The 27,268-nt window shown below is 45.0% G+C and overlaps 2 protein-coding genes across 3 annotated transcripts in view; one reads left to right on the forward strand and one right to left on the reverse strand.

Annotated features, from left to right (window-relative positions):
* Positions 1 to 492, reverse strand: part of UIMC1 (ubiquitin interaction motif containing 1) — a 187,494-nt gene extending 187,002 nt beyond the window's left edge. Inside the window, 1 exon segment of the mRNA XM_079917168.1 lies at positions 347 to 492. The gene's annotated coding sequence lies outside the window, so the exon portion shown is untranslated.
* Positions 493 to 605: 113 nt separating this feature from the next.
* On the forward strand, positions 606 to 26,634 carry ZNF346 (zinc finger protein 346). 2 transcript variants are annotated; one of them, XM_079916866.1, is made up of 7 exons: positions 606 to 797; positions 9,362 to 9,465; positions 10,021 to 10,113; positions 11,872 to 12,016; positions 16,063 to 16,248; positions 22,857 to 22,950; positions 25,299 to 26,634. In XM_079916866.1, exons 1-7 carry the CDS (start codon positions 623 to 625, stop codon positions 25,384 to 25,386), a joined length of 885 nt encoding a protein of 294 aa, XP_079772992.1. In that variant the 5' UTR covers positions 606 to 622; the 3' UTR covers positions 25,387 to 26,634. The 2 variants fall into 2 exon arrangements, with proteins under 2 accessions (XP_079772992.1, XP_079772993.1); XM_079916867.1 differs by lacking the exon at positions 10,021 to 10,113.
* The last annotated feature ends 634 nt before the right edge of the window (positions 26,635 to 27,268 follow it).

Genomic DNA, 27,268 nt, shown 5'->3' on the forward strand with positions numbered 1-27,268 from the left:
AATCTGAGCACCGGGGTGTCATGATATGGCCTGTTATAAGAGGATCGCTGGGGCCACTGTTTTGGGAATACCTTAAAGGTAAGCGAAGAGACCAGTAAGGATGCTACAATAACCACAGCCAAGACATAGTGGCTCCGGAAGACTGGGGAAGGAGCAGGTGCGGGGTTGGAAGATTAAATTTTGGCTTTTGACAGTTACTTTGGAGTGGAGTTTAGGGCGAGGTCTAGGCTGGGGGTCAGCATCTGGAACTCAAATGGCAACAAATGTTGCCCTGCTAGTGAAATGAAGAAGATATTCCCACATAACAGAGCCTTCATGCGAAAGAAGTGAGGTGTCAAATGCTGACCGGAACAAGGTGAGAACCCTGAGCCAAGGACTGCACGAGCCTGTCCCGGAGGGAGGGGTATGCGGTGGAACCTGCGACCGACTTCCGAATCCACTGCACAAGCTCCGAAGTCCCAGCAGCGTCGACGAAAAAGAACGGCCAGGATCAGAACCGCAACGCAGCCTGCAGTACTCAAACCTCGCGAGATTTGTTGGCCGGGCAAAGCCATCCTCCCACCCACATCTCGCGAGACCAAGGTTCATGAGCGGCTATAGCCGGTTAGGGTTTGTGGGGAAGATGGAGTATTCCGCGTTGGGCACCGCGGAGGCTGCGGACAGCGGCGCGGCCCGGCCGTACAACAACTCGGAGGAGCGGGAGGGCCGGGAACCCGACGGGCTGCGCTTCGACCGCGAGAGGGCGCGCCGCCTCTGGGAAGCAGTGTCCGGGGCCCAACCAGTGGGGAGGGAGGAAGGTGAGTCCGGGGACTTCAGAGGCAGGAAGACACTCGCCCGCCTGCTCCTTTCGCGGAGAGTGGCGGAAGCGCGGGGCGGGGACGCGGACCAGCCCCCGGGTCTACGGTCACACCCTCTGGCGCCCGGCCCGCCCCCTGGCGTGATGCGCCCCGGGACTCCCTGACTCGTGCACCTCACCAGGACCCGGGCGCGTTGTGCCAGCTCCCCTGAAAATCCAGGCTGTACGCCACAAGAAGCGCGCGCAAATGGTCAAGGGCCTTCTCACGCTGTGGCCGCGTGGTTCTTTACCCCGCCTTCCTCACCCGCGAGAGCTTACTTCTTCCTAAACTTGATGACTGGAATCCTCCGGGCGTGCCGTGCACGCCGTTTCGGAGACCCTCAGAACCTTCCCCGCCAGCCTCGTAACCCCTTCACCATCCCAGTCTCCAGGTTCCCCCACCCCTAGTGTCTCTTGCCTCCCTTCTCTCATGCCCCACACTTCCGAGGGCTCTCGAAGGCCTTCTCCATACCTCAGTGTGCCTCCTGAACTTGGAGACTGAGCCCTGGCTTACCCCTGTTTCTTGGTGTCACCTGTTTCCACCACTTGAATCCCTTTTCTAATATGGGAGCCAGGAGCCCGGGAGCCTGGACGGGTATACTATGGCTCCAGCTTTTTGTATCCCACGCTTGACCCAAGGTTGTGGAGAACAGGATATACAAGTCTCTCTAGGGGGGCACTTCTGGGCTGAAGCTTCCCAGCTTGTTCTGCACTTGACCTAGCCCCGGGTAAGATGGAGATAGAAAGAGGAGGATGGAAAGAGCTGCTCTGACCCCGTTTTGTGACCCCCTTCACAGTCCTTAGCAGAGCTAGCTGCTTAACTCTAACCCAGAAGTACACAAACTGGGCTTTTGTGCTGATCCTGTCAGGTAATCTGCAGGGAAATCAGATTTCTCTAAAGGTTTGTTTGCTTGCTGAGCAGACTAATCTTGGAAAGTTAATATGTTGCTTGTGAACTGATTGTCCTGGGATAAAATGGAATTTTTGACCACATCCAAGGAAGATATGTTTAAATTTGGGGTGGTATACATACCTATACCCTGGTGTATATTTCTCCAATTTAAAAACTAGTCTAGTCTGACTCCTAAATTAATAAGAGGCTCCTATCCCCCTCACCCCCATACTTTCAAACTTGTTTGGCACAAAGTTGCCTCTCCTCCACCCTCCACCGCCTGCAATTTTCCTTTCATTAATTTGACCAACATTCACTGATGCCTGCTCTGTTCCCAGGATTGGCTGGGCATCAGAGCTACAGAGTTGAGAATAATACTGGCCTTGCCCTGGAGGGGCTTGTAGTCTAATCCAGGAAGCAGACACCAAGACAGTTGCAGTATAATGTAGTGGGTTCAGTGAAGTGGGAAGTCTAAGAGTTGAGGGTACACAAAGAGGAAGCGCCCTTTGTCCTCAGGGGATACAGAAGGCATGCCTTGGACATTGAAGCAGAGAACACAGCAGCTTGCTCTGGGAAGTGAACTGTTTATGTGTGTATGAATGCCCACAGTCATTTAGAACCCAGTTCACTTCCCTGCTCTCCTCACTTTGTCCAATAATTTATTTGAGGTCTAGGTAGATACCTAAAACACCGAGTCCTACTTACCTTGGTTTTTTATTTTCTCTTAGTTATAATTTTTGTTTTCTCATTGAGTTATAATTTACATACCATAAAATTCACCCATTGTAACTGTAAAATTCAATTAATTGTAGTAAAAGTATAGAGTTGTATAGCCCTAGTCCAGTTTAGAATATTTCCATCACTCCAATTTGTGCTCCTTTACATTAAATCCCCACTCTTACCTCCTGCTCTCGGCAACCACTAATCTGTTTTCTGTCTATAAATTTGCCTTTTCTGGACCTTTCAGTAAATGGAATCCTATAATATATAGTCTTTTCCATTTGGCTTCTCTCACTCAGCATGTTTTTGAGGTTTAGCCAAATTGTAGTGTGTATTAATACGTCATTCCTTTTTATTGCTAAATAGAATTCCATTGTATAAATCTTGTTTTTTTTATTCTCTAATAATCTCTGCCTTTTTTTTTTTTTTTTTTTTTTTTGCGGTATGTGGGCCTCTCACTGTTGTGGCCTCTCCCATTGCGGAGCACAGGCTCCGGATGCGCAGGCTAAGCAGCCGTGGCTCACAGGCCTAGCCACTCCGCGGCATGTGGGATCTTCCCGGACTGGGGCACGAACCCATGTCCCCTGCATCGGCAGGTGGACTCTCAACCACTGCGCCACCAGGGAAGCCCAATCTCTGCCTTTTGAGTGGGCTGTTTAAACTATTGACATTTAATTTAGTTGTTGATATGGCTAGACTTACTGTCCCTACTTCATGACCCTATGAAAATCAGCCCTCTATGTCGCATTCTAGATCTCTCAGCCTCTGCCCCATACCTCTTCTGATTGTCTACAATATGGATACAAAATAAATCCTGCCAATCAGATGCCTTCTCGTAAGATTTGGAAGGCAGAAATGCAGTGAAGATCATATTTCTACAGCTATTGTTACTGTCAAGAAAGGTCGTGGAACTATGAGATCTTCTTACATCAGTGTTCCAGCATCCATTCTCCAGCTTCATATGTTAAGAGGCATGTTCAATGACAATGGAAGCTTCTTACTTCCAGCAAGGCTGCAGTGGAGACCTCAGAGATTATAGCTCACCTGTTGGAACAGTTATGCATTGTTCCTAGAGACATTTCTGGAAGGCTCAACATAGTACCTTCAGCCTTTCCAATGATTTTCTAAGCATCTAATTTCCTGTATCAAACCTATCCCCTCTGGTAATTGGATTAGAGTTGTATGTGGATATTTGGGAAACAGGGATTCACATTCAGGCCACCTTCTCAGAATTCTGATAATTCATATAAGTTCTTTTTCCCTCTGTGGACCTTAGCTTCCTTCAACCTCATGAATCTCTCACAGATTTTGTGAGTCAGGAATTCAAGAAAGGGTTGGCTGGACAGTTCTGACTCAAGGTCTCTTATGCAGTTGCAGTCAGGTAGTGGCTAGAGCTGAAACAGCAGTGGGATGGAACTTCTGGAGGCTGGCCGGGCATCTCTTTTTTCACATAGTCTCAGGGTCTCTCCATGTGATTTCATGCATGGAATAGTTAAGGCTTCCTCACAGCCTGGAAGAAAATCGCTTACATGATAGCTGAAGACTTTAAGAGCAAATATTCCCAATTTGGTTCGTTTTTATAATTTCTGTCTTCCATGTGTCTATATGTTGCTTAGTAGTCAACCAGTGATTCAGTAAACACCTGGAGCCAGTAAAGGCCTCGGTTGGATCTGTAGGTAGGTAGGAAATTACATTCAAAGTTCAGGCCATTTTAAAGTCAGCCCTGGCTTTTACTTTCTGTCAGGGCCTTTTGCATCTCTTCTGTGCATGTGTACAACCTCAGAGTTGGCCAGGAGTATGTGACTAACTTGGGCCCTCTTAGGTCCCCACTGCCACACAGTCTCAACCACAAACATGACACAGCAAAGGCTATAGTAGAGCCTTTGGCCTTTCCTCCTCACCTACCTCTGAGACCATCACTTCCACCGATATTATCACTAGATAGGGGCATTGCCCACCACTCCAAATCAAGTGATTTCCTCTTCCACAGGGAAGCTATTGGTTCTCACATCCTACCTCTTCCTGGTAGAACCTCTGCACTGACTGAGTGTGGGAGGGGATGAGAGCAGTCCCAGATTCCCGCTCTTCTCACCCAAAGTTCAGCAGATGTACAAGCATAAGTGCTTCCCAGATTGTTAAGTGCCTTTGGTCAATTTCCAGGGTACTGAAGGGATTGTTTTTGTCAATTTTGTTCAGTGTTTTAGTTGCCTTGGGTGAAGAGGATCTCCTCACTCTGCTATAGCCAAAGTCCCGCCTCATACTCATTTTATATTCAACTTCACTTCCTCTGCCTGACTTCTAAATTTGGAGGGTCCAAGACTCAGTCCCAGGAGTCTCAATTTGTATCCCCAGCTCTGACCTTTCCCTCAAGCTCTAGGCCTGAATCTCTAGCTGACTACTTGATATCTCTACCCATGTATGTGATAGACCACTCATGTTTAATATAGCCAAAGGAAACGTCTTTAATTTCTCCTCCAAGGCTGTCTTCCTCCAGTTCTCATCTGTTAGTTTCTCAAATTCAAAACCTAGGAGTTATCCTTGAATGCTCTCCTACTTCACCCCCTACATCCAATCAAAGAAATTGGATGTCAGATCTACTTCCAGAACATAATTCCAAATCCATCCACTTTTCTCATCTCCACTGACAACCTGCCTAGTCCACATTTCTTTCATCTATTGCCTAGAAGACTGCAACAGCCTCTTCCCTGTTCTTCCTGTTTCCATTCCTATTCCCATACAATCTGCTGACACAACGAATAGACTAATCTTTTCAAAACATAAGCCATATCTTGTCACCTCTCATTGCACTAAGAATAAAATCTGTAGTTCATACCATGGTTTATGAGGCCTTATACTCATTCCACATGATCTGGTAGGCCTCAAACTCTCTCCAACTTTATTTCCTACCACTATTCTCTCATTCACCATACTCTATCCACACTGTCCTTCTCTTCATTCCTTGCATATGCCAAACTCATCCCTGCCTCAGAGACTTGACACTGTCTCAGGCTGGAACAGTTTCCCCCAGACCTTCTTGTGGCTAACGCCTCCCTAGCATGGTCTTCACTGACTATACTGCCCCAACATTCTCAACCACTTACTTTGTCTGCTTGTTTTCATAATATTTCTCACTCTCTGTCACTATCTTGCTTATTTATTTACTTTGTACTCTCTCTTATTTGTTGACATGGCCCCAGCACTAAACCCATTGCTGGCACGTAGAAGGCATTCTGAATACATAATTGTGAACTGTGTGAATGTATTCTCTGAGGCCAAAGATGTGTATTTCATTTATTCAGCAGGTATTCACCAAGCCCCTCCTGTGGGTTAGGGATTTTATTTTTAATTTATTTTATTGAAGTATAGTTGATTTACAATGTGTTAATTTCTGCTGTATAGCAAAGTGATTCAGTTTCATATATATACATACATATACATGTATATTCTTTTTCATATTCTTTTCCATTATGGTTTATCACAGTATATTAAATATACTTCCCTGTGCTATACAGTAGGACCTTGTTGTTTAATCCATTCTATATATGACAGTTTGCATCTACTAATCCCAAACTCCCAATCCATCCCTCTCCCACCTCCCCCTTGGCAATGATGAGTCTGTTCTCTATGTCTGTGAGTCTGTTTCTGTTTTGTAGATAAGTTCATTTGTGTCATGTGTTAGATTCCACATGTAAGTGATATATGGTGTTTGTCTTTCTCTTTCTGACTTCACTTAGTATGATAATCTCTAGGTCCATCCGTGTTGCTGCAAATTACATTATTTCATTCTTTTTTATGGCTGAGTAGTATTCCATTGTATATATGTACCACATCTTCTTTATCCATTCATCTATCAATGAACATTTAGGTTGTTTCCATGTCATGGCTATTGTGAATAGTGCTGCTATGAACATAGGGGTGCATGTATCTTTTTGAATTATAGTTTTGGCTGGATATATGCCCAGGAGTGGGATTGCTGGATCATATCGCAACTCTATTTTTAGGTTTTTTTTGGGTTTTTTTGTTTTTTTTTTTTTTGCGGTACATGGGCCTCTCACTGTTGTGGCCTTTCCCGTTGCGGAGCACAGGCTCTGGACGCGCAGGCTTAGTGGCCATGGCTCACGGGCCCAGCCACTCCACAGCATGTGGGATCTTCCCGAACCGGGACACGAACCCGTGTCCCCTGCATCGGCAGGCGGACTCTCAACCACTGCGCCACCAGGGAAGCCCTATTTTTAGTTTTTTGAGGAACCTCCATACTGTTTTCCACAGTGGCTGCACCAATGTACATTCCCACCAACAGCATAGGAGAGTTCCCTTTTCTCCATACCGTCTCCAGCATTTGTTATTTGTAGACTTTTTAGTGATGGCCATTCTGGGTCAGGCATTTTATTAGATACTGGGTATACAAAGTCATAAGTGACATGGTCCTTTCCCTGTTTAGTCTTTGGGAGTCAGATTCTGAATATCCTTGAAAGGAAACCCCGTCTCCTTTAATAAAACAAAATCCATCATCTCCATGCGAGGAGAGAATGGCTGGATCCTGACTCCTGGGTAGCATTTTCCCTTTATGGGCTTTGCATTCTGAGGAGCCTCTCACCCTCCATTTAAAAAGCTCTGGCCCGGGCTTCCCTGGTGGCGCAGTGGTTGAGAGTCCGCCTGCCGATGCAGGGGACACGGGTTCGTGCCCCGGTCCGGGAAGATCCCACATGCCACGGAGCGGCTGGGCCCGTGAGCCATGGCCGCTGAGCCTGCGCGTCCGGAGCCTGTGCTCTGCAACGGGAGAGGCCACGACAGTGAGAGGCCCGCATACCACAAAAAAAAAAAAAAAAAAAAAGCTCTGGCCCAGATGTGTTCACAGACCCACGTCTGTTGATTTCTCTGAGCACGGCTGAGGCAGCCACAGTCTTTCACAAAAATTTACCAAACACTGTAGGAGAAAAATAGGGAAATAAACAAAAGACCCTCAGGGTCAGAAATATAGCCAGACAACAGCCCTTCTTCCCAAAAGGGCTGGCATAAATAAATAAGCTTTATATCTTGTGGAGTAGGGAGAGGCACCTTAAAAGTTCCCCCCCGGGCTTTCCTGGTGGCGCAGTGGTTGAGAGTCTGCCTGCCGTTGCAGGGGACGCGGGTTCGTGCCCCCGTCCGGGAAGATCCCGCATGCCGTGGAGCGGCTGGGCCCGTGAGCCATGGCCGCTGAGCTTGCGCGTCCGGAGCCTGTGCTCCGCAACCGGAGAGGCCACAGCAGTGAGAGGCCCGCGTACCGCAAAAAAAAAAAAACAACAGTTCCCCCCCAAGAACCTCCCTCCAGAGAATCTTGCCCACTTTTTGGTCCAGAGTAGAAGATAAAACACATGAATTTGCCAGATTCTACCCCTGCCTCAGATTGTCGATGTCATGATAGAACTCATGCCTTGTGTGAGATTTTACTCCCTCCTCAAAAAGTAAAGCTTTGTTTTCCAGGCCCAACAATTAAGCACAGGTTAATACTATAGATTCCTATGGTGTGGAACTTGTGTGACACATTAGGTAATTTTTTTTTTGGCTGCATTGGGTCTTTGTTGCTGTGAGCAGGCTTTCTCTGGTTGCGACGAGTGGTGGCTACTCTTCATTGCAGTGCACGGGCTTCTCATTGCGGTGACTCCTCTTGTTGCGCAACACAGGCTCTAAGCGTGCAGGCTTCAGTAGTTGTGGCTCGTGGGCTCAGTAGTTGGGGTGCATGGGCTTAGTTGCTCCGTGGCATGTGGGATCTTCCTAGACCAGGGCTCGAACCTGTGTCCCGTGCACTGGCAGGCGGATTCTTAACCACTGCGCCACCAGGGAAGTCCCTTCTCACTGTTCTTGATCTGATTTTGAAATATCTAAAATTACCTAGCGGAATTCCATTTTGGCTGGCTCAGCTTTAACCTTGTTCCCAGAAGCATCTTCTCCCTTCCCGTCTTCCTCCACATGAAAGCGAAGGTTCTCCAGCAAGATGACAGACCCAGCAGCTAGGTCAGCACAAGCTTTCTAGTCCTTCAAGAACAAAACATCCTTGCCCAGCAGAGATTTGAGTTCTACAGCAACTGGCTGCAGGGAGTACTTGTCAGGCATGGGGACACCATCAGTCCAGCCCAGATGGCTCATAAGAACAACTGACTTGGCTCCAGTGTCCAAGCAGAATTTGATGCTTGGAACGGCAGCCTTGATCCTCTGGTTGTTTGTTATCTTGTTGTTCTTCCTAGGAACATTGAAGTCCACTCTCATGATGACCCGCTACCCCTTCACGTCCAGCTTGTCCAGAGTCAGCTTGTTAAAAAGTGACATCTTGGCAATTCAGTGGCAACAAGAGGCCGGGGGAAGAGACTGGGGCAGTGACAGCAGCAGAGACTGCATTTGCCACTTTCTTAATGTTCTTTTTAGAGAGAACTGCAAGCCTCTCACACCAGTATCTGGCTAGAATTGTTTCATTTTTATTGTATTTATTTTTATTGGTATTTACTTAAGTTTATAATTTAAAGATTCCTTTTTAAAAGAATTTACTTAGTAAAGAAAGTTGGCATAGGGACTTCCCTGGCAGTCCAGTGGCTAAGATTCCACGCTTCCACTGCAGGGGGCTTGGGTTCCATCCCTGGTCGGGGAACTAAGATCCCACATGCCATGTGGCACAGCCAAAAATAACTAAATAAATAATAATAATCATTTAGAAAGAAAGAAAGAAAGTTGGCGTACATAAAAGTATAAAGTAAGTTACAGGTGAGGTGGCACGAGAATATAGCGTGAGTCATGAAAGCAGTAGGGCAGGGGTGGCTGAGGTTTGCCGATTTAATAGTATGGCATTCCATTACTCAGTTCATGTGTTTGAGGCAGGGTTCAAAGACAGTGCTGTTGAGGCAGGTTTTTAACTCAAAGATTTTTTATTTTCCTCTCTGTAGTGGAACACATGATCCAGAAGAACCAGTGTCTCTTCACCAGCACCCAGTGTAAGGTTTGCTGCGCCTTGCTAATTTCTGAGTCCCAGAAGCTGGCACACTACCAGGTATGCCCTTGTACCTTTAGTACTGCTTTATTTTTCCAGACCCAGTGTCAAACCCCCACTTCTCCCTGGCTTGTGCAGTGAATTCCTTTTTAGCCACCCAGGTGTTGCCTCCATGCATGTTGGCTGTGACTTGAAGATTGACTTAATTTTTCTGAGTCTCATTTCTTCCATCCAAATCAGGATCATTATACTTACATGTTCCCATGCAGCTTGGTACAGTAGAAAGTACATGCTTTGGCTTTAAATAGACCTGTGTTTGAATCACATCTCCGCTACTCATCCTGGGCAAGAAACCTCACTATCTTCAGCCTCAGTTTCCTCATCTATAAGATTGAGATGATGATAATTTTCTCATAAATTATTGTGATGATTAGATTTGACAGCATTTAAGTACTTTATACAGAGTAGGAACTCAATAAACTAGGTTTCTTCCCCCACCCTCTCCTCCTCAAAAGTGTCTGTGAGGATGAATCAGATGAAAATCTAGTGTTTTTGAGTGCCTTAGATATGAAATGGCATTTAGCTATCTTTGATCTTTTTCCTGGGTTCTTGCAGAGCAAAAAACATGCCAACAAAGTGAAGAGATACCTAGCAATCCATGGAATGGAGACATTAAAGGGGGACACGAAGAAGCTAGACTCAGATCAGGTAATACAGCTGCCATGTTGAGACTGCTCACTTTCTGATGAAGCCAGCAGGCAGGTTGGTGTGGTGGAAAGAACATGGGCTTTGAGTCAGACTGACTTGGCTACAAATCCTGGCCCTGTTCTGTGATTTGGGCAAGTCTTATTACTTCTCTGAGCCTTGATTTCTTCCTCTATAATAATGAGGATGCTAATGTCAACTACCTTTCAGGATTTTTCCAAACTAAAATGAAGGAAGGTTTATTAAAGCACCCAACACAGAGCCTGGCACATAGTAGGGGCTCAGTAAATGGAGCCATTGTCAGTGGTTTGTTAGAGTAGGACAGCTGTCCATTCCCTACTCAAGAAGAGAAAGTGGAAGAAAGCCAGGTTGCTTGCTTTCTTGAGATCTGGGGGAAAGAGCTGAGTTCAATACTTGAATATTTGGAATAAACAAGTGGAATAAACACTTTTCCAGCATGTTTGCTTTTTGCCTTAGAAATACTGTGAGAATTATGCTGAAACAACCCCAGTGCCTCAGGTATACCATTATTTTTGTTCCATAGCAGGCTGTGCAAATGTCATGGGATGAAAAGTCAGCAGACTAGGGCCCAATACTAGCTCTACAACTTAATGGTTGGGTGACTTTGGACAAGTCACTTAACCTCTCTGTACTTCACCCATAAAATGGAGATAATAGTTCCTACCTCTTAAGGGTATTGTGAGGTAAAATTCCAATTCCTAGTGGATGCTCAGTGAGTGAGAGCTTACACTACAAACTGTGCCTCCCTGTCATAGGGACCACAGGTTTGCAAGGGCCTTGCTTATCCCTTCTCCAAATTCACTGGCTCATCCCCTGGTTGCCCTTCTTGTGATTTAGAATCCAGAAAGACAAGATCAACTCTGTGACCCTGGGCAAGTCACTTCACCTCTTTATATCTCTGATCCTTCTACTCTCGGAGTGGCCCAGTAGTTCTAATGAGATCGTGGGCCCCTCCCCGTCCAACAAAGAGTTATCCAACCCAAAATGACAATAGTACCAAGGTTGAAAAATGCTATATTAGAATGAATACTGTATTCAGAAATCAGACATAAGAGAGAGGCTGGGAACTCTTAATATAGACTTGAAGTACATTGTTTTCTAGCCTAATCATAATCATGAAATAAAACCCAATGATCTGCTTGTTCATCAAACCCTGAACATCTGCTGTGTGCCAGACTCCAGCAGAGTGCTAAGGATAGGAAACAAAGATGAATCCAACAGTCTTTGCCCAAATGTTGCACTTTAGTTCACAGAAAAGTCTCCTAAGCTGTGACACTGTCAGTTTAGGGTGACAAGCGAGTGATATGATAGAGGTCTATTTAATGCACTCCAGGAGTACAGAGGAAGAACAAGATTAGTTCTTCCTTCCTGGAATAATCACACAAAGTGGCTTGATAATTGTTTACTGAGTAATTTTCTTGAGTAAAAGTCTCTCAGAAGAGGTAATATTTAATCTGGGCCTTGAAGGCTAAGCAGACATATGCCAGGCAGTAAAGAAAGGAAGATCATTCTAGGCAGCAGGAATGGCCCAAGTAAAACAAGGAAGTAGCAGAGAACAAAATGGGGAATGGTGAGTAGAGCATGGGATGAAGTAGCTGGAAAAGAATCCAGAAAGGTAGGTTGGGGTTAGTGTGTGAAGGGGGCCTTGAATGCTCATTCTCCTATGGGCAGTGGGGAACCAGTGAAGATTTTCTGGCCGGGCAGTGGCGTGATCAGACCTGTGTTCTTTCTCCTAACCAGAAGAGCAGCAGAAGCAAAGACAAGAACCAGTGCTGCCCCATCTGTAACATGACCTTTTCCTCCCCTGTCGTGGCCCAGTCGCACTACCTGGGGAAGACCCACGCAAAGAACTTAAAGCTGAAGCAGCAATCCACTAAGGTGGAAGGTACTGGTTTTCCTGAGTGGTGCTATGTATCGGGACCCCTCCCGTCCTCAAGGCACCAATGCCAGGTGCTCCCAGAAATGCTCACTGGGGCCACAGACTTGAAGAGGTTGAACTGCTTTTGAGAGCCCTTAAAAATATCAAAGTAGACCCAGCTTCAGTGAAATGCATCCTCGGAGTTGTACTCACCTAACCTCCCTTTCTTTGGTTACATCAGTTTTTCTCTATAGAAGCTTCTTAGCCCTGAGCTTTTGTCCTTAAAAATAATTATAAGTCAGGAGTGCCAGAGTCCTCCAGGCTATGCACACCAGGAGAGCATTCCATCTCCTACCTCTCTCACTTAGATTTTTCCCTCCTAGCATCCACCTGCCCTGTTGCCATGCATTCCAAGTTAAAAGCTAAATCCGTGTCTTTTTCGTGTGCTCAGGTTATGCCCTGCTCACTTTAATCCTCAAAGCTGCCTGTTCTCCTCAAGACAGGGACTTGCCTTTCGAAGCTGAATACTTCAGTGCTGCCACTACTGCCCAGCAAACTGTATTTGCAACTGCCATGAATTCATTCCCAGTGCAGTGACTTCTAAAATAGCCCCCTTTATCTTGTCACCACTGGGGCTCAGCCTTCACTTTCATCTCATTAACTAATGACTTTCTGGGATTTTAAACCTCTGCTAACTGCAATTAGTCAAAACTGAAAGTTGTTTGATCTTTATTTTATTTTTTTCTTGGTAATTTTTGCTTCTGTCTTTATTTTGGACCAAGAAGTAGACTATACTATCTATAATACTTGTCCTTTTTTGAATTGCTGTATTATAAAAACAAGACAGTGATGTTTTGGAAGACTTTGAAGAGAGGGTAAAAAAATCACTCATAATTATACTCTCTTATTACACCCCAATCTAGTATTCCTGCTATGAAACAAGAGATAAAGTCATGGATGCCCAAGTTTAAATCCTGCCACTGCTATTTACCATCTGTATGACTGAACTTCTTTGTGCCTGAGTTTTCTCACCTATAAAATGTTGATAATACTACTTCATAGGTTTTGAGGATGAAATAAGGTATACAAGGAACCTAGGATGTAATAAATGCTCAGTAAAGGACAGTTCTCTTTTTTTTTGGCCAAGTGGCCTGCAGGATCTTAGTTCCCCGACCAAGGATTGAACCCAGGCCCTGGTAGTGAAAGTGCCAAGTCCTAATCACTGGACTGCCAGGGAATTCCCGACAGTTCCTATTGTTAGTATTATCACCATCATCAAGATAGCCAGTGAATGGAATCCCCACATAAAATGCAGTAGTTGATCAGGCATCCACCACCTGGAGCGTGTCACTGGCTTTGCTTATGGTTTGTTCATCATTAAGTTATACTAGTACTAATTGCTTTTGTTTAAAGTCAGTGTTGGTACCATTTATGGTACCAAAAAGATTAAACATTAGACCAAGGGAAATTAGCTTAAGAACAGAACTTTATATGGTCACTTATCTTTAGGTTTATATGAGCTTAACTTTCTATAAATGGGAAAATTCCCTGGAATATGCCCGGTCCGAAGATTCCATATTCAAGGGTTTATGTTTTGTATTTACTTTTGGCCCTTGCCACATAACAGGTATGTTTTTATATAGTTATAATCATAGTGCATGTACCATTTGTATCCTGCTTTAACTTTTGATTTTGTAGTTTAAGCACATTTCCATGTTATTACATGAGTTTACAACTATTTTTCTGAAATTAAACATTTTTCTAATGTAAAAGTAATACAAGCATGTTGTAGAAAATATGGAAAATATAGATAAATGGAAAGAAAAATACTCATAATTTTACCATTCAAAGATAACCACTGTTAACATTTTGGAGTACTGTTTCTCCTATAATCTTTTGTTATGTGTATGTGTGTATATCTGTGCGTATATGTGTTTTATGTATGTCTAGATTATGTATATAAACGTAAAATACTTTAACCTTATTGTTTTTATAAAAACAACGCATACTCATTATTGTTATTTCTAGTTCAAACAATGCAAAAGGTACAAAGAGGAAAGTAAAATACCACCCAAATCCTGCCATCAAGAGAGAAACACTGTTAATATGTTGGTAACATTTCAAAATACCAGTATACACATATAGATTGCACGTTATATCTTTTAATAATGACATGATCGTATCATATGTATAATTTTCTTTTATGCTCTTTTCACTTAATATAACATTTGTATTTCCCCATGTTATTAAAAACTTTTTCATAAACATTTTTAATGACAATATCCCATCACAGCACATTTATTTAACCAGTCCTCTAATGGTGAACATTTACGTTTTCCCCCTCTCCTTTATTAATGTTTGTAAATAACACTACAGCAAACATTCCTGTAGAATTCTCTTTCCATATTTCAAGTTGTTTCCTGAGAGAAGACTCCTGTAGCTCTCATTTTTACTGGATGTCTATTAAGTGGTTCCTCCAACTTTACTTAACCATTCACCTCTGATGCTTCTCTTCAGTATCTTTTAAAGAAAGACCCTTATGTTTCAGTGGTCATGATTATTTCTTTTCTGATATCAAGAATCTACATTCATTGTAGAAAAGTTGGAAAAGACTGAAAAGCACACTTCTGCTCAATGCTTTTGGTCTTTTTTCCACACATCACCAGTATGGTTTTTGTTGTTTTACAGAACCGAGGACATAAGAACCAGTTTGCTGTATAACCTGCTTTTTTTTTTTTTAACTCAACACCACATACTGAATATTTTCTAATATTACTGAATATTCTACAACATGTACCTTACTTTTCCAGTGACTTGCTGAAACAATGGCTAAGGAAAATCAAGTAGCCAGGGAAATTGAGATTTCCTATACTGGAAAACCATTGTGGGAAAAGCCAGCAAGTTACTTCTGGCTTGTTGAAAATCCTCAAAACTTCCCCCATTGAAGTGGTACAGAGATGAAAGAACATCTGTCTGTGAGTGCTGCTGAGCCTCACCTCTCCTCCACCATTGGTGGGGGTTCTAGACCACATTTTTAAAGCAGTGGTTACTAGATTGACACCATTCCAGCCACGTGGACTCATTAGTGAGTCATGACATCCACTTTATAAAGCAGCAGTGCAGCCTGCAGTCAGCATCAGGACATTTGTTGGCCCACGGGAGGCTTACATATATGCCCATACCAGGCTCTGATTAACTGAATTCATGGACCACAGTCAGGGATGTTTTCTGAAGGTGAACGCATGGACTGTAGCCTTCAGATCTCCCTGCCACGCTCTGGCAGCCTGGCATAGAGGAGAGGGCATGGTCTTTAGGGTCACACAGGCCTGTATTCACTCATTAGCTGGGTGATCTTGGGTAAGTCATTTCACCCATCTGAGCCTCGGTTTTTCTCTGTATTGTGGCAAAATGACACCTACCTCATGGCATAGTTTTGAGGACCAAAAGAGAAAATATATATACAAATCTCATAACTAAATGTCAATGTTATCCTCCGCTCCCCCACTCAGCCTAGAAGGCAGTGTAGCCTAAAAGGCCCCCCTAGTATAGTGCCTTTTCTAAATGACCCTCCAGGCCCTCAGGCCCTCATTTTCTACATCTGTGCATTGACTTCCAAATCTATAACTGGGATACTTTGAGGATGGGAGTAAAACACCCAAACTTCTTGTCCTATTTGCTGTGAAGTTCTGGGGAATTCTGAGGGATGAGAAGATTGCAAGCATGTACATATCTAATCTGTTGTAATTTGTCAACTTGATAGTAGAAGTGCAGATCCCTCTCTGAATATAAGAAAATCAGGATTCATGTGCCTGAAGTAGTTAAAGCTGCCGAACAAAGTAGGCGGTCTTTGGGCTCCCCATATCTTCTCAATTAGAGAAGATTTTCACTGTGTGATTCACACAGGCAGTGCCACACCTGCAGGTGTGATTAACTAGTGACCCAGCCTTTCTTTGCATTCAGCATACACGAAAGCCTGGCACCTTCTGGGTTTTTTCATTGTTTCTGTTTGAACTCTCTCACCGCAGCTCTGTCGAAACGCCTTACAAACCCTTTCCTTGTGGCCTCCACCTTAGCCTTGCACCAGAATAGAGAGATGATAGACCCAGACAAGTTCTGCAGCCTCTGCCACGCGACTTTCAATGACCCTGTCATGGCTCAGCAACATTATATGGGCAAGAAACACAGGAAACAGGAGACCAAGCTCAAACTTATGGCACACTACGGGCGGCTGGCCGACCCTGCTGTCACTGACTCATCAGGTAAGGGGCTCAGCTCACACCCAGAGCTGGATCGGGGCTTGACTGCTGGGGTTCCCTGGACCACCAAGGCTATGCTTTTCCTCCTTAGGTCTTCTGAAGCAGGCATTGCAAACTCAAATGCCTGCAGAGGCTGGACAGGAAATTTCAATATGTGAAAGAGCCAGTAGGGGATATGATCAGCTGAGGGTATGTGCCTCTCCTAGACAGCTCCAGCCAGTTGTTACCATATCTTTCAGTTTTTCAAAAGAATCTAGAAGCCAGATTTGAATAAGAATTCTCCTGATTTTTAAATGTGCAACTAAATTTTTAAAAGTTTAAACCGTATGTGAGTCAAACCTGCCTGCAAGCCAGATTTGGGGCAAGGGCCACCAATCTGTAACCTCTGATTTAAACTCCCTGTCATCCACGTTTCTTGTGTGAGGGCCTCAGCAGCCTCTGCCAGATTTTATAACGTCCTCAGAATCCCTCGTCTCCCAGCAGCTAAGGCCCACCTGTGTCCCTGGGATAGAGTGGTGAAGGAGACCACTCTGACTCAGAACATTAGCTACTGCCCTGACCTCCAGATACAAGTCAGCATCACAGCAGTGAGCATTCATAAAAAGTTAGGAGCCCTTCCCATCACAGTAACTACTCACAGCTTATAGTAAGGGTGGGGAGGGGGAGGTTATTATTTTCTCTTTCAGTCAGCAAATATTTATTGAAAACCTGCTGCATTCCCTCATTGGGGTATAGTAGTGACCAAATCTGATACAGTCTCTGTCTTGTGGCGCCCACTTAAGCATTGGTGTGGGTCCCCAGGGCTTCTTCCCCAGGCCATGGAGATGCAGCACCAGACAGAGAGCACCATGGCATCCAGGTGCAAGGAAGCTCTTGCTCAGAGCCATCTGTGCTCTTCCCACAATCCTGGAGAGGTGAACACCCAGATGCCATAGATGTTCCAGACCACATATGGGCAAGGGGAACGATCATGCCTCTCTAACAACCCCCCAAACCCCAAAGCACCATACAACACAGGCCGTCCTTGGGCAATACTGACTGATGAGAAGGTGCAAAGTGGTGGCTATGCAGCAAGGGGGAGATTCCTTTAGCAGGGTGCCAAGGATCACCTTTCCAAAGCCTTTGAAAGACCCTCTTTTAGAAACCTCTTCAAAATCAGAAAGGAATGACTAATATTTATTTACTGGTCCTACATATAGGTAGTGCCTTTCCCTTTAACAGGATCAATTCCATATGCTGAGGCATCTGGAAACTTCAGAACCAAGCTCCTCAGAGCCCTGCTTCACGACATAGCATCCAGCTAGCACAACCCAGTGTTCCAGTTCCTGCCCCAGCTTTACTCGGTCCTGCCCTGGTCATTCCCTCATTATCTCTTTTCCACTGGCAGGACTGAGGCACTGCAGTGTTTCAGGCTGCTTATCTTAACTTGTATCCATTCTTTTCTTTTATCTCAAGCCAAAGCCTCCTTCTTGTATTTACCCTCCTCCATTTGTCTAAGCTAAATTACCATATTTAATCCTAGAACTGTATCCTGGATCCTTTTTTCTGGCTTAAATCATTTGACTTCATTACAGATCAACTAAGTTCTTTCATGAAAATCTAGGTGGGGGGAAGGGGTATCACATCCTACTTTGATATTTATATATACATTATAATTTGATCCCCACAGCATTCCTATAAAATAGTTGTGATTTTCCCACTTTACAAATAAAGAAGATGAGACTCAGAGTGACTTGCTCAGGTCATACAGCTGATATGACCTGATGTTAATAAGTGACAGCATCAGTAGGGGTCTGTAGCTCTGTCTGGTTCCAAAACGTACACTCCTTCTCCCTGCCTTCAGCTCTGAGTGTACTTGGCTGTAGGCTCTCCGAGTCCTGGATGTCAGCAGAGACACTGAGCTCTCTTTGACCCCCTTCTTACAGAGGTGGGATGTTGACCTAGGGTATGCAAGCAGTGACTTCTGTTGACAGGGGTTCTGCCCTAGCAAAGGATTTAGGTTGTTAGCAGCTTGGCTTTTCCCTGCTGGCTTCAGTCAACCCTTGTTCATTTGTTCTTTCAGACAGTCAGTCATCCTGCACTTACCAATGGCTGCTGTAGTCCAGGCCTTAGGCTAGATGCTCTCACACTTAATTACCTGACTTAATCCACACAACAACTCTGTTGTGCACATTTGATTATCACCATTTCACAAATGAGGACATTAGGATCAGAAAGATGAAATGATTTGTTCTGGGTCCCACACTAGGCTGTGGCAGCCAGCATTGAAACCCAAGTCAGGGTTCTGTGTTAGGTCCAGAGAACAGTTTCCATGGGGCTCCTGGCAAGTGTCTCATGATGAGTATGGGTCAAATGTGAGATGTATCTGATCCAGAGTGTCCAGATCTCTCCCACCAGGGGTGGATGCAGCATCTACCAAGCAGATTAAACAAGACTTGGAGTTTGCTTTATACTCCAAGCTCACATTCCTCTCATTCACTCAAGAATGTCAAAACTAAAACCTGCATATCATTCAGGTAGCCAAATCCTTCCAGCAGCCAGAGCTCTCAGCATCCCCTCTGGGTTACATAAACAAGACAGGTATTGTCCATATTCTTGTGGAGCTTAGAGTCTAGCAGAGAAAACAGGCATTGAGCAATGAACTACAAGTGTGGCAAGCTTTAGAAAAGGAAACAAACAGGATGCTATGAAGATAACTTAAGATGGGGGACCAGGGACAAGAGAGATAGTGTGGGGCAACATGCTGCTGGCGAGATGAGCGTATCTAGTCATGGCATTGTGGGTCATGTTAGAGATTTGGACCTTTATCCTAAGAGCATTGGGAAGCTACTCACAGCTTCAGCATTATTAGATCATTCTAGTTACAAAGTGGAGAATGGCTTGCAATTAGGGAGGAAGGGTAGTGGAGAGAGACCAGCAGTGAGACTATTGCAATAATTCATACTGGAGAATATGGGAGGCTGGACTAAGATAGCAGTGGTAGAGGTAGACAGGAATAGATAGATTCAAGAGGTATGTAGGAAGTAGAATTGGCCATCCAGTGTGGGAGATGAAGGAAAGGGAACAGGCAAGGATGGTGCCCAGGTTTAGTCTGAAGCCATTAGGTGAATAACCAGGTTTTGGCAGCTTGAGTTTAAGATGCCCACGAGATATCAAAGTAGAGATGTTCAAGAGGCAATTGGATATATAGGTCTAGGCCTAAAAGAGAGGTCTGGGTTAGAGATATTGCCATTTTGGTAGGTCAGAAACTGTTAAATATTGGTAGTTTCATATGTTTTAAACTAATAAGTGGTCATTGAAGTCAGAGAAATGAATGAGATCCCTTAGAGTTTAGAGAGAAAGGAGCAAAGGATCTACGATTGAGCCCCCTGAAAATTCTGGCACATGCTACAAACCTGGATGAACCTTGAGGACATTCTGCACAGTGAAACAAGCCAGTCACAAAAAGACAAATCCTCTATGATTTCATTTGTATGAGATATCAAGAGTAATCACACTCATAGAAACAGAAAGAATGTGGTTTGCCAGGGATTAGGGGGAGGGAGAAATGGGGAGTCTAATGGGTGTAGGTTTTTAGTTTTACAAAATGACAGAGTTCTGGAGATTGGTTACACGACAATGTGAAGATACTTAACATGATGAAAACACAAATTTCTCTAACCCAGAACTGTCCTTTGCAATTACTGGATTGTACACTTAAAATGGATTAGATGGTAAATTTTCTGTTATTTGTATTCTACCACAATTTAAAATAACAAAAAGAAATTTAAAGAGAGAAAGAAAGAAAACCAAGATTGAGCCCTCTGGAACTGCCAGTATTAAATGGTGGAGGTCAAACATGAGACAGCAAAAGAAACTGAGAAGGAGCCACCAGAGAAGAAAAATCAAGAGTGCGGCATGCTGAAAGCCAAGGACGGGGAGACTTTGAAGAAGGAAGGAGTCACCAGTTCTGTCAGGTGCTGTTGAGAGGTCAAATATGAAGAGGCCACATAAGCATTCATTTTGTCCATTAAATTCAGATACAGGGAAGCCTCCATTGGCCTCAGAAAGACTGCGTGTGTGCGTGTGTGCGTGTGTGTGTGTGTGTGTGTGTGTGTGTGTGTGTGTGTGTGTGTGGGAGGATAGGTTGCAAAGTAATTGAGAGACAAGGAAATGGAGAAGCAGTTGTAGACAGGGCTTTCAAAAGCCTTGGCAGTAAAGGGGAGGAGATACAGGTGCTTTTCCAAATAAACCAGATGTTTAAAAATCAACTCTAGTGACTTATACTTCATAAAATCACAGGGGTAAACCAGAGTATCAAACATGTAAAATGAAAATGGATTAGTGTGGGTACTGGACAAAGCTGGTTTTTTAGAAGCACCAATGAATTATTCACTTGCCCCAAATGATGATTTGAATCTAGCTTACAGATCAGTAAACTGTGTGCTGAGATGTACCTCACATAGGAGAGTCCAGAGACCTGTGGTGCAGAAGGAAAAACGGGAGCTTCACAGACCAGAGGGCAAATCCCAGCTCTGACCCCAGGTCAACCACTTAACCTCCCTGAGCCTGTTTCCTGCTCTGAAAAATGGAGCTGATCACCTATCTTGCAGCACTATTGTAAAAATCCAAGGGCATAAGTATCCAGAATTTTGGCATGGTGCTTGGTGCTTAATAGATGATAAGAGTGGGCTGTTGTAATCTGGGCATCAGTGACCCTTAACTGATAAGAATGGGTGGTTGTCACCCCCACACCAGCTTCAGGTTCAACTCTGGACTTTGTGGGGAGGGTGATCCTGCTAGTCCATTATGCATCTTTTCCCTGTTAGTATTGAACCATTAATTCTGGCCTTCAGTGTCTAAAAAAAGACCTGAATTCTGATTGCAGTAATTTTCCCCTTAAATGCTTTAAAGGGATGTGTCTTCCAGGAAATACCTGAAGATACAAGAGAAACAGATGTAGCTGGGAATGTCTGCTAGTTTATTGGATTAGAGGAGATCGTTGGTGTTCTCAGTAGCTGCAATTGCCATGGAAGGCTGGTTAAAAGATACTCTCCACTTCTTTGCCAGCATCACTCATGGAACTCATAAGAGTGATGATAAGCCAAAAGTTCACATTTATTGGATACTTACTAGGTCCCAGTTGCTTTTATTTGAATCATTACAATAACCTTATGAGGTTGATACTAGTATTAACCTCATTTTATAGGTAAGGAACCTAAGTCTCAGAGAAGCCCCACTTTTACAAATGAGGAAAGCAAATCCCAGAGAGACTAAGTAACTGGCCTGTGGTCCTACAAGTAAGAAATGATAGAGCTGGGATTTGAACCTAGATGATCTCACTCCAGAGCTGTGAGACTTTAGGATGGCAGATGATTCAAAAGGTGTCAGAGGGGAGCTTCCCTGGTGGCGCAGTGGTTAGGAATCTGCCTGCTAATGCAGGGGACATGGGTTCAAGCCCTGGCCGGGGAGGATCCTACATGCCGCAGAGCAACTAAACCCATGCGCCACAACTACTGAGCCTGCGCTCTAGAGCCCGTGAGCCACAACTATGGAAGCCTGCACGCCTAGAGCCCACGCTCCGCAACAAGAGCAGCAAAGAGTAGACCCTGTTCGCCGCAACTAGAGAAAGCCCACGTGCAACAACAAACACCCAATGCAGCCAAAAATAAATACATTTTTTTTTTAAAAAAAAAGGTGTCAGAGGACTCTTGAAGTCATGTGTACAGTTGCCTGTCTTGCGCAGCTAGCACCTGGCATGCTGAATAAGTACAGCCTTGGCAGTCAGCCAAGCCTGCTTGCCATTTACTAACTCTGTGTTCTTGGACATGTAACCATGCCTTATTTTCCTCATCTCTAAGAGAATAATGATAATGGTTTTCACAGAATCATTATGAGCACCAATCAAAATTATATGAAGTGCATGGCCTATATCAGGCACTTGGTAAACAATAGCTGCTTTTTATTGTAAGTATGATGGTTGTGGTATAGTTGGTTTATTGTTGAGTAAAGCTGAGGATCAGAAAGGGGAAGGGATTTAGCCAAGGTCACATGAATGCAGAGCCAGGAGTCCAGCCCCATATCTTGGTTCCTGGCCCATGCTCTCTCTGCTAGACCATGTGAAGAAAGGCCACTTTGTCACTGGAGCAGCCCTGGTAGTGAGACAGGGTGTCTGTGAGCCCCACGGTAGAGAGAGAGAGAGATTGATTTTGCTAACAGGCCTCATAAATTACTGTTACTGCAAGCCCAAAGAGAGTGGCACCTTCCCAGAGATCTCTTAGCTAAAGGCATCCTTAATGAGGCTACTTAGCACAGTCAAGGTGGAAAAGACAGTTACACCAAATGTCACCTCTTTGTTCTAGCAATCTTTTATTTACTCAACAGACAGCTACTCTGGACCAGGCTCAGTGCTGGGACTGAGGGCACAGAGGGGAACGAGGAGGTTCCCAGCCCCAGGCATACATGTGCCCCCTGAGCATTGAGGCCACTGGGATTCTTATCAGGGCCAATCACCTAACCTCACCCCACCCATCCATCTTCAGAAGGGCATTTGCACATGCTGTGGAAAGCAGCAGTCCCCAGGTCCCTTCTTATTGGATAACTAAGCATCTTGACTTTTATGTGTGTTTCAGCCGGGAAGGGCTACGCCTGCAAGACATGTAAGATAGTGCTGAACTCCATAGAACAGTACCAAGCTCATGTCAGCGGCTTCAAACACAAGAACCAGTGAGTAATCATACTTTGAAATTCAAGAGCCTGCAGCAGGAGCTCAGGGCTTTGGAAGCAGAACAAAGCCAAGGTACTCCTTGGCTAAAAGGGAATCCTGGCAGTCTTTTCTGCCAGTCAACAGAAGCTCAATCCATTAACAGAAAGTTCTTCTCCCATCAGCTTCTCCCCAGCCTTTAGACCTGTTGGGCTGAAGGTTTTAGTAGAGAAACATAAACAATTCCCTTGGTGGTCTCCTAGATTTTTTGGCTGTCAGCAGTCTGACTAGGGAAGCTCCCCCACGCCCACACACCACTGGCCTGAAGACCTTAGTCTTCACTGCCATCAATTATGTGGCAAGAGCTCCCTCTACTGGTTATTACCAAATATGACCAGGTTCTTTCATCAAATATTGAACACCCTCTGAGTGGTAGCCAAGACAGACCCAGTCCCTACTCTTGTAACCCAACATTCTGATGGGAGGAGACAAACAGTAAGCATGTAAACAACCAATAATTACAAATTGTGATAAGTTCTTTGAAGGGACGAGATTAGCAGAGTCATCTGTTCATGATAATCTTGAAAATGACTAACATTCTTTGTTTGAGCTCCTGGTCTGTTGCAGGCCACATGCCAAGCAAATTCTCTCAGGTAATCCTCACAACAATCCTGGGAAGAAGGGGTTATTACTCTGATTTTACAGATATGGCAACCACCGTTCAGAGTGGTATTATGAGGCAGAGCCATAATTCACACTGAGGCTTGTCTGGCTCACAGCATGCTGCTCCAGGGCATCATGCTGACAAGGGGGTTGTGGCGCCATATGATATAAACAGGTGAGGTCCTGCCGGGGAGGGCCCACATGGTTCTGTCCCTGCCTCTCAGAAGGGAACTGTGCAGTGTGGGCAGTGTGCCACAACATAACCTTCTGAGATAGGAATTATCCCCGTTTTACAGATGAGGAAACAGTTTCAGTCAGGCAAGTCTGCTAAAATGATTGCTTTGACTTTGGTGATTGGTTCTGCATTGCTTACAGAGCCAAATGAATAAAAGTGGTAGAAGTACAGAGTGTTGGGGTCAAAACATCCCTGGTCCTCTCTGCTCTGCCTGAAGTCTCCTCTCCTACACTGCGGCTTTATTGATAGATATGTCTTTAACTGAGAGGACTCTTGAGGTTCCTCTTAGATATGGACTTGAGACAAGCCATAGAAACCTGGCCTGCATCTCACTCCTGTTTCAGCATACCTCCCTTGCAGCTTGGCTGGTGGCAATTTTGTCAGATAACATGGAACCAGTCAGAGCCCTACCCTGGGACTACCCAGACTTGAAAATGCTAGTGTTGTTTACTGTTTTCTTCCTATACTTCCCAGCTGTGTGACCTTGGGTGAGTCAGTAAACCTCTTTGAGTCTCCAATTCCTTTTCTGTAAGATTATAGTACAATTTGTTGGATACCTAATTCAAACTCATTAATTTGCACCAGCAGCTCCAAATTAGGACCCCACACACACACTTTACAACCCAAGGAAACTGAATGTCAGGTAGATTAAGTAACTTTGCCCACAATCTCATAGTTACTTGGAGTCAGACCCAGGATTCAAACCTCTGACTTCAAAGTCTATTCATTTTGCTCTGCCATTTCCAAATGGAGCTCATTATCCTCACCTTATGGGATGATATAAGGGTTAGAGATAATATATGTGAAGTTCTAGTCCTGATAAGGGGAGCTGTTAGAGATAAGCTTTCACTCATTCAACAAAGATTTATTGTGTATCTATTATGTGCCAAGCCCTGTTTTGAGCACTGGGGCTACAGTAGGAACCAAGACCAATGCTGTTCCCTGATCCTTCGGATCCCCCTCTGGTGGTAGAAGCAGATCCTAAACAAATCCATAAGCATATAAGACAATATCAGGTGGTGCTAGTGGGATAGTGATAGAAGAGCCACTTTACATTTCATTCCATGTGTTGGGGAGAATGGTCATTCTGTACCGTCCAGGTCACGTAGGGCCCTGTAGGCAGAATAAATGATTTGGTATAGAGGAAACACATACGCTGCAGTCCTGAATCTACCACACAAAAAAAGCTTACTGTGAGCAGGTCACTTATACTTTCTGAACTTTAGTTTCCTCATATGTAAAATGGGGGTGCTGGTCCCCCCCTTGCAGAATTAGCATGAGAATGAAATAGGATACTGGAAGCAAGACACCCGGCCTTGTGCCTAGCATGCAGTGGCCCTCAGTAAAGGAGAGCTGCCCTGCTTATTACTCCATGCCCTGGAAGAGCTGTACTACCGTTGGAATAAGCTACCTGGAATACCATCACAACCACTACAAACTAACCCTGTGCCTTTGTTCCTTCTCAAATTACAGGTCACCAAAAACAATGGCATCACCTCTGGGCCAGATTCCCATGCAAAGGCAACCCATTCATAAAGACTCAGCCACCTTGGAAAACTAGAGGTGTTTCTGTCCAGCACTCCAGGTTGAACCAGCCATGAGCCAACTTTCTGTGACTATGGTCAGCCCTTGGCTCCTTCTTCCTCCTTTCTTACACCTGGAGAATACACAGGCCTGAGGCAGGAGTGGACCACAGAGAGCGTCTGATTGGTCCAGGCAAATCCACCCCTGCTCCTCCCCTTTTTGGAATGGGCCCTGTAGGTCAGGATGAGGGAAGCAGAGATCTTGACAGGACTTGGGGTATCCCAGGATGGTAGTTTGGAGGACGGCCTTTCCCCTTCCCCAGCTCCTCTGGGCTATATGTCATGAGGCCCCACGCCTATCTTTCCTTTGCAGGTCAGTTTTGGACCAGTCCCTGCAGCTGAAGAACTGAGCTCTCCCTGGGCTCTAGGTATCTCCAGTGAAACCTGGAGCTTTCACGCCAGACCTTGGCCTAGGCAGGAAAGGGCAGATGGAAGTGGCTGCCACATGGAAACTTGGAGTTAATATGACACTCCCTCTCCCCCAAAAGAGTGCAAGCTTTCCTGAGCCTGTGATCAGATGCTGGCCAGTTGTACAGATTTCTGCCGACTGTGAAGTCTCCTCCTAGAGCAATGACACAGTCCTGGCAGAGCATTGCTATTCCTCTTACCCCCCATTCTCCACAGTTCCTGAATGGTGCTAAGAATCTGCAGCAAGTGAGGACAAGCTAGAGCCGAAGGAGGCCTCAGTACCCAGTGGGATGGGTACTGGAAACCTCCAATAGAGGCCTTTCCCCTCCTCCATCAGAGGTGCTCTGACACAGGGTCACGTGGGAAGGTCCCCACATGCAAATTTCCTTGATGGTTTTGTACCCTTAAAAGGAAACTGCCTTGTGCCAGCCAGCTCAGAGGTTAATTGCTGCCCTTCAGCCCTGCTAGCCCTCTCCTTCCCCTTGTGCAGCAGACCATCTGCCCAGGTTGCTGTGGTGCTAGTCCTCCCCCATCATCCCCCAGGAGATTCTGGGGACCGAGGAGCAGGATGGGCCCCTAAGGGAAGAAAAAGCTGGTGTAAGTTTCTGCAGTGAGGAAACAGACTTTTCCCTGACCCCACACCTAGATTTCTCTAACACTGCTGTGTTTTATGGCCTGGCACTTCACTGGGAGTGGACTTTACCTTGTAGCTTTCAAACAGGAATTCCAGGGAGAGTTACCATCTGAGGTCCCTCTTCACTGGGTCAAAGAAGCCTGCAGCTGCTCTCGTGATCTCCTCCCCACACTTCCTGTCCCTTCGCCTGTAAATGCCTTTATGTATTGTGTATGTGTGTGGGGGGGGTGCTTATGCTCTATCTCTTGGTCACTGAAGCATCTAAATAAACAATTTCTCCAATGAGCCAGACTGCAACTTAACAGACCTGGGATTTGGATCTAGTATGTGTGTCTTTACCTTTACCCTCACCCTGCTCAGACTTCCCAGCACCCTAAATACTGATTTGAAGACTTGGGACAGAGACAGGCATCCAGTTGCTTGGCAGCTCTGTAGAAAACTTGCAGATGCCCTAAATTCAATACAAGCTCACCTGCTCATCCACCTCCCCCCTGTCCTGGAGGGCCTCACAGAGGTCTTTAGAAGGTTTAAGCTGGGAGTCTACTTTGTTCGAGATGCTCATGTGGCTGCTGTGTGGAGAAGGAATGCAGGGGAGCAGGAAAGGAGACAGACATACAGGGAGGCCAGAATGGCAGCTGTATCCAGGATGGCTCTCTCCAGGCTAACTCCTTCAGGGCAGAGACCTAGCCTCATTCATCTCCATTCCTCTAATGTACAGAGTGGTGTGTCACATAGTTTGTTGAATGAAAGAATGAATGAGGATGCATAAGAAGAGATGGCCTTTTCCCACTCAGCTAATACACAACAGTAGGTTTGTT

The sequence above is a fragment of the Stenella coeruleoalba genome, assembly GCF_951394435.1.
Source record: "Stenella coeruleoalba genome assembly, chromosome: 3".
NCBI lineage: Eukaryota > Metazoa > Chordata > Mammalia > Artiodactyla > Delphinidae > Stenella > Stenella coeruleoalba.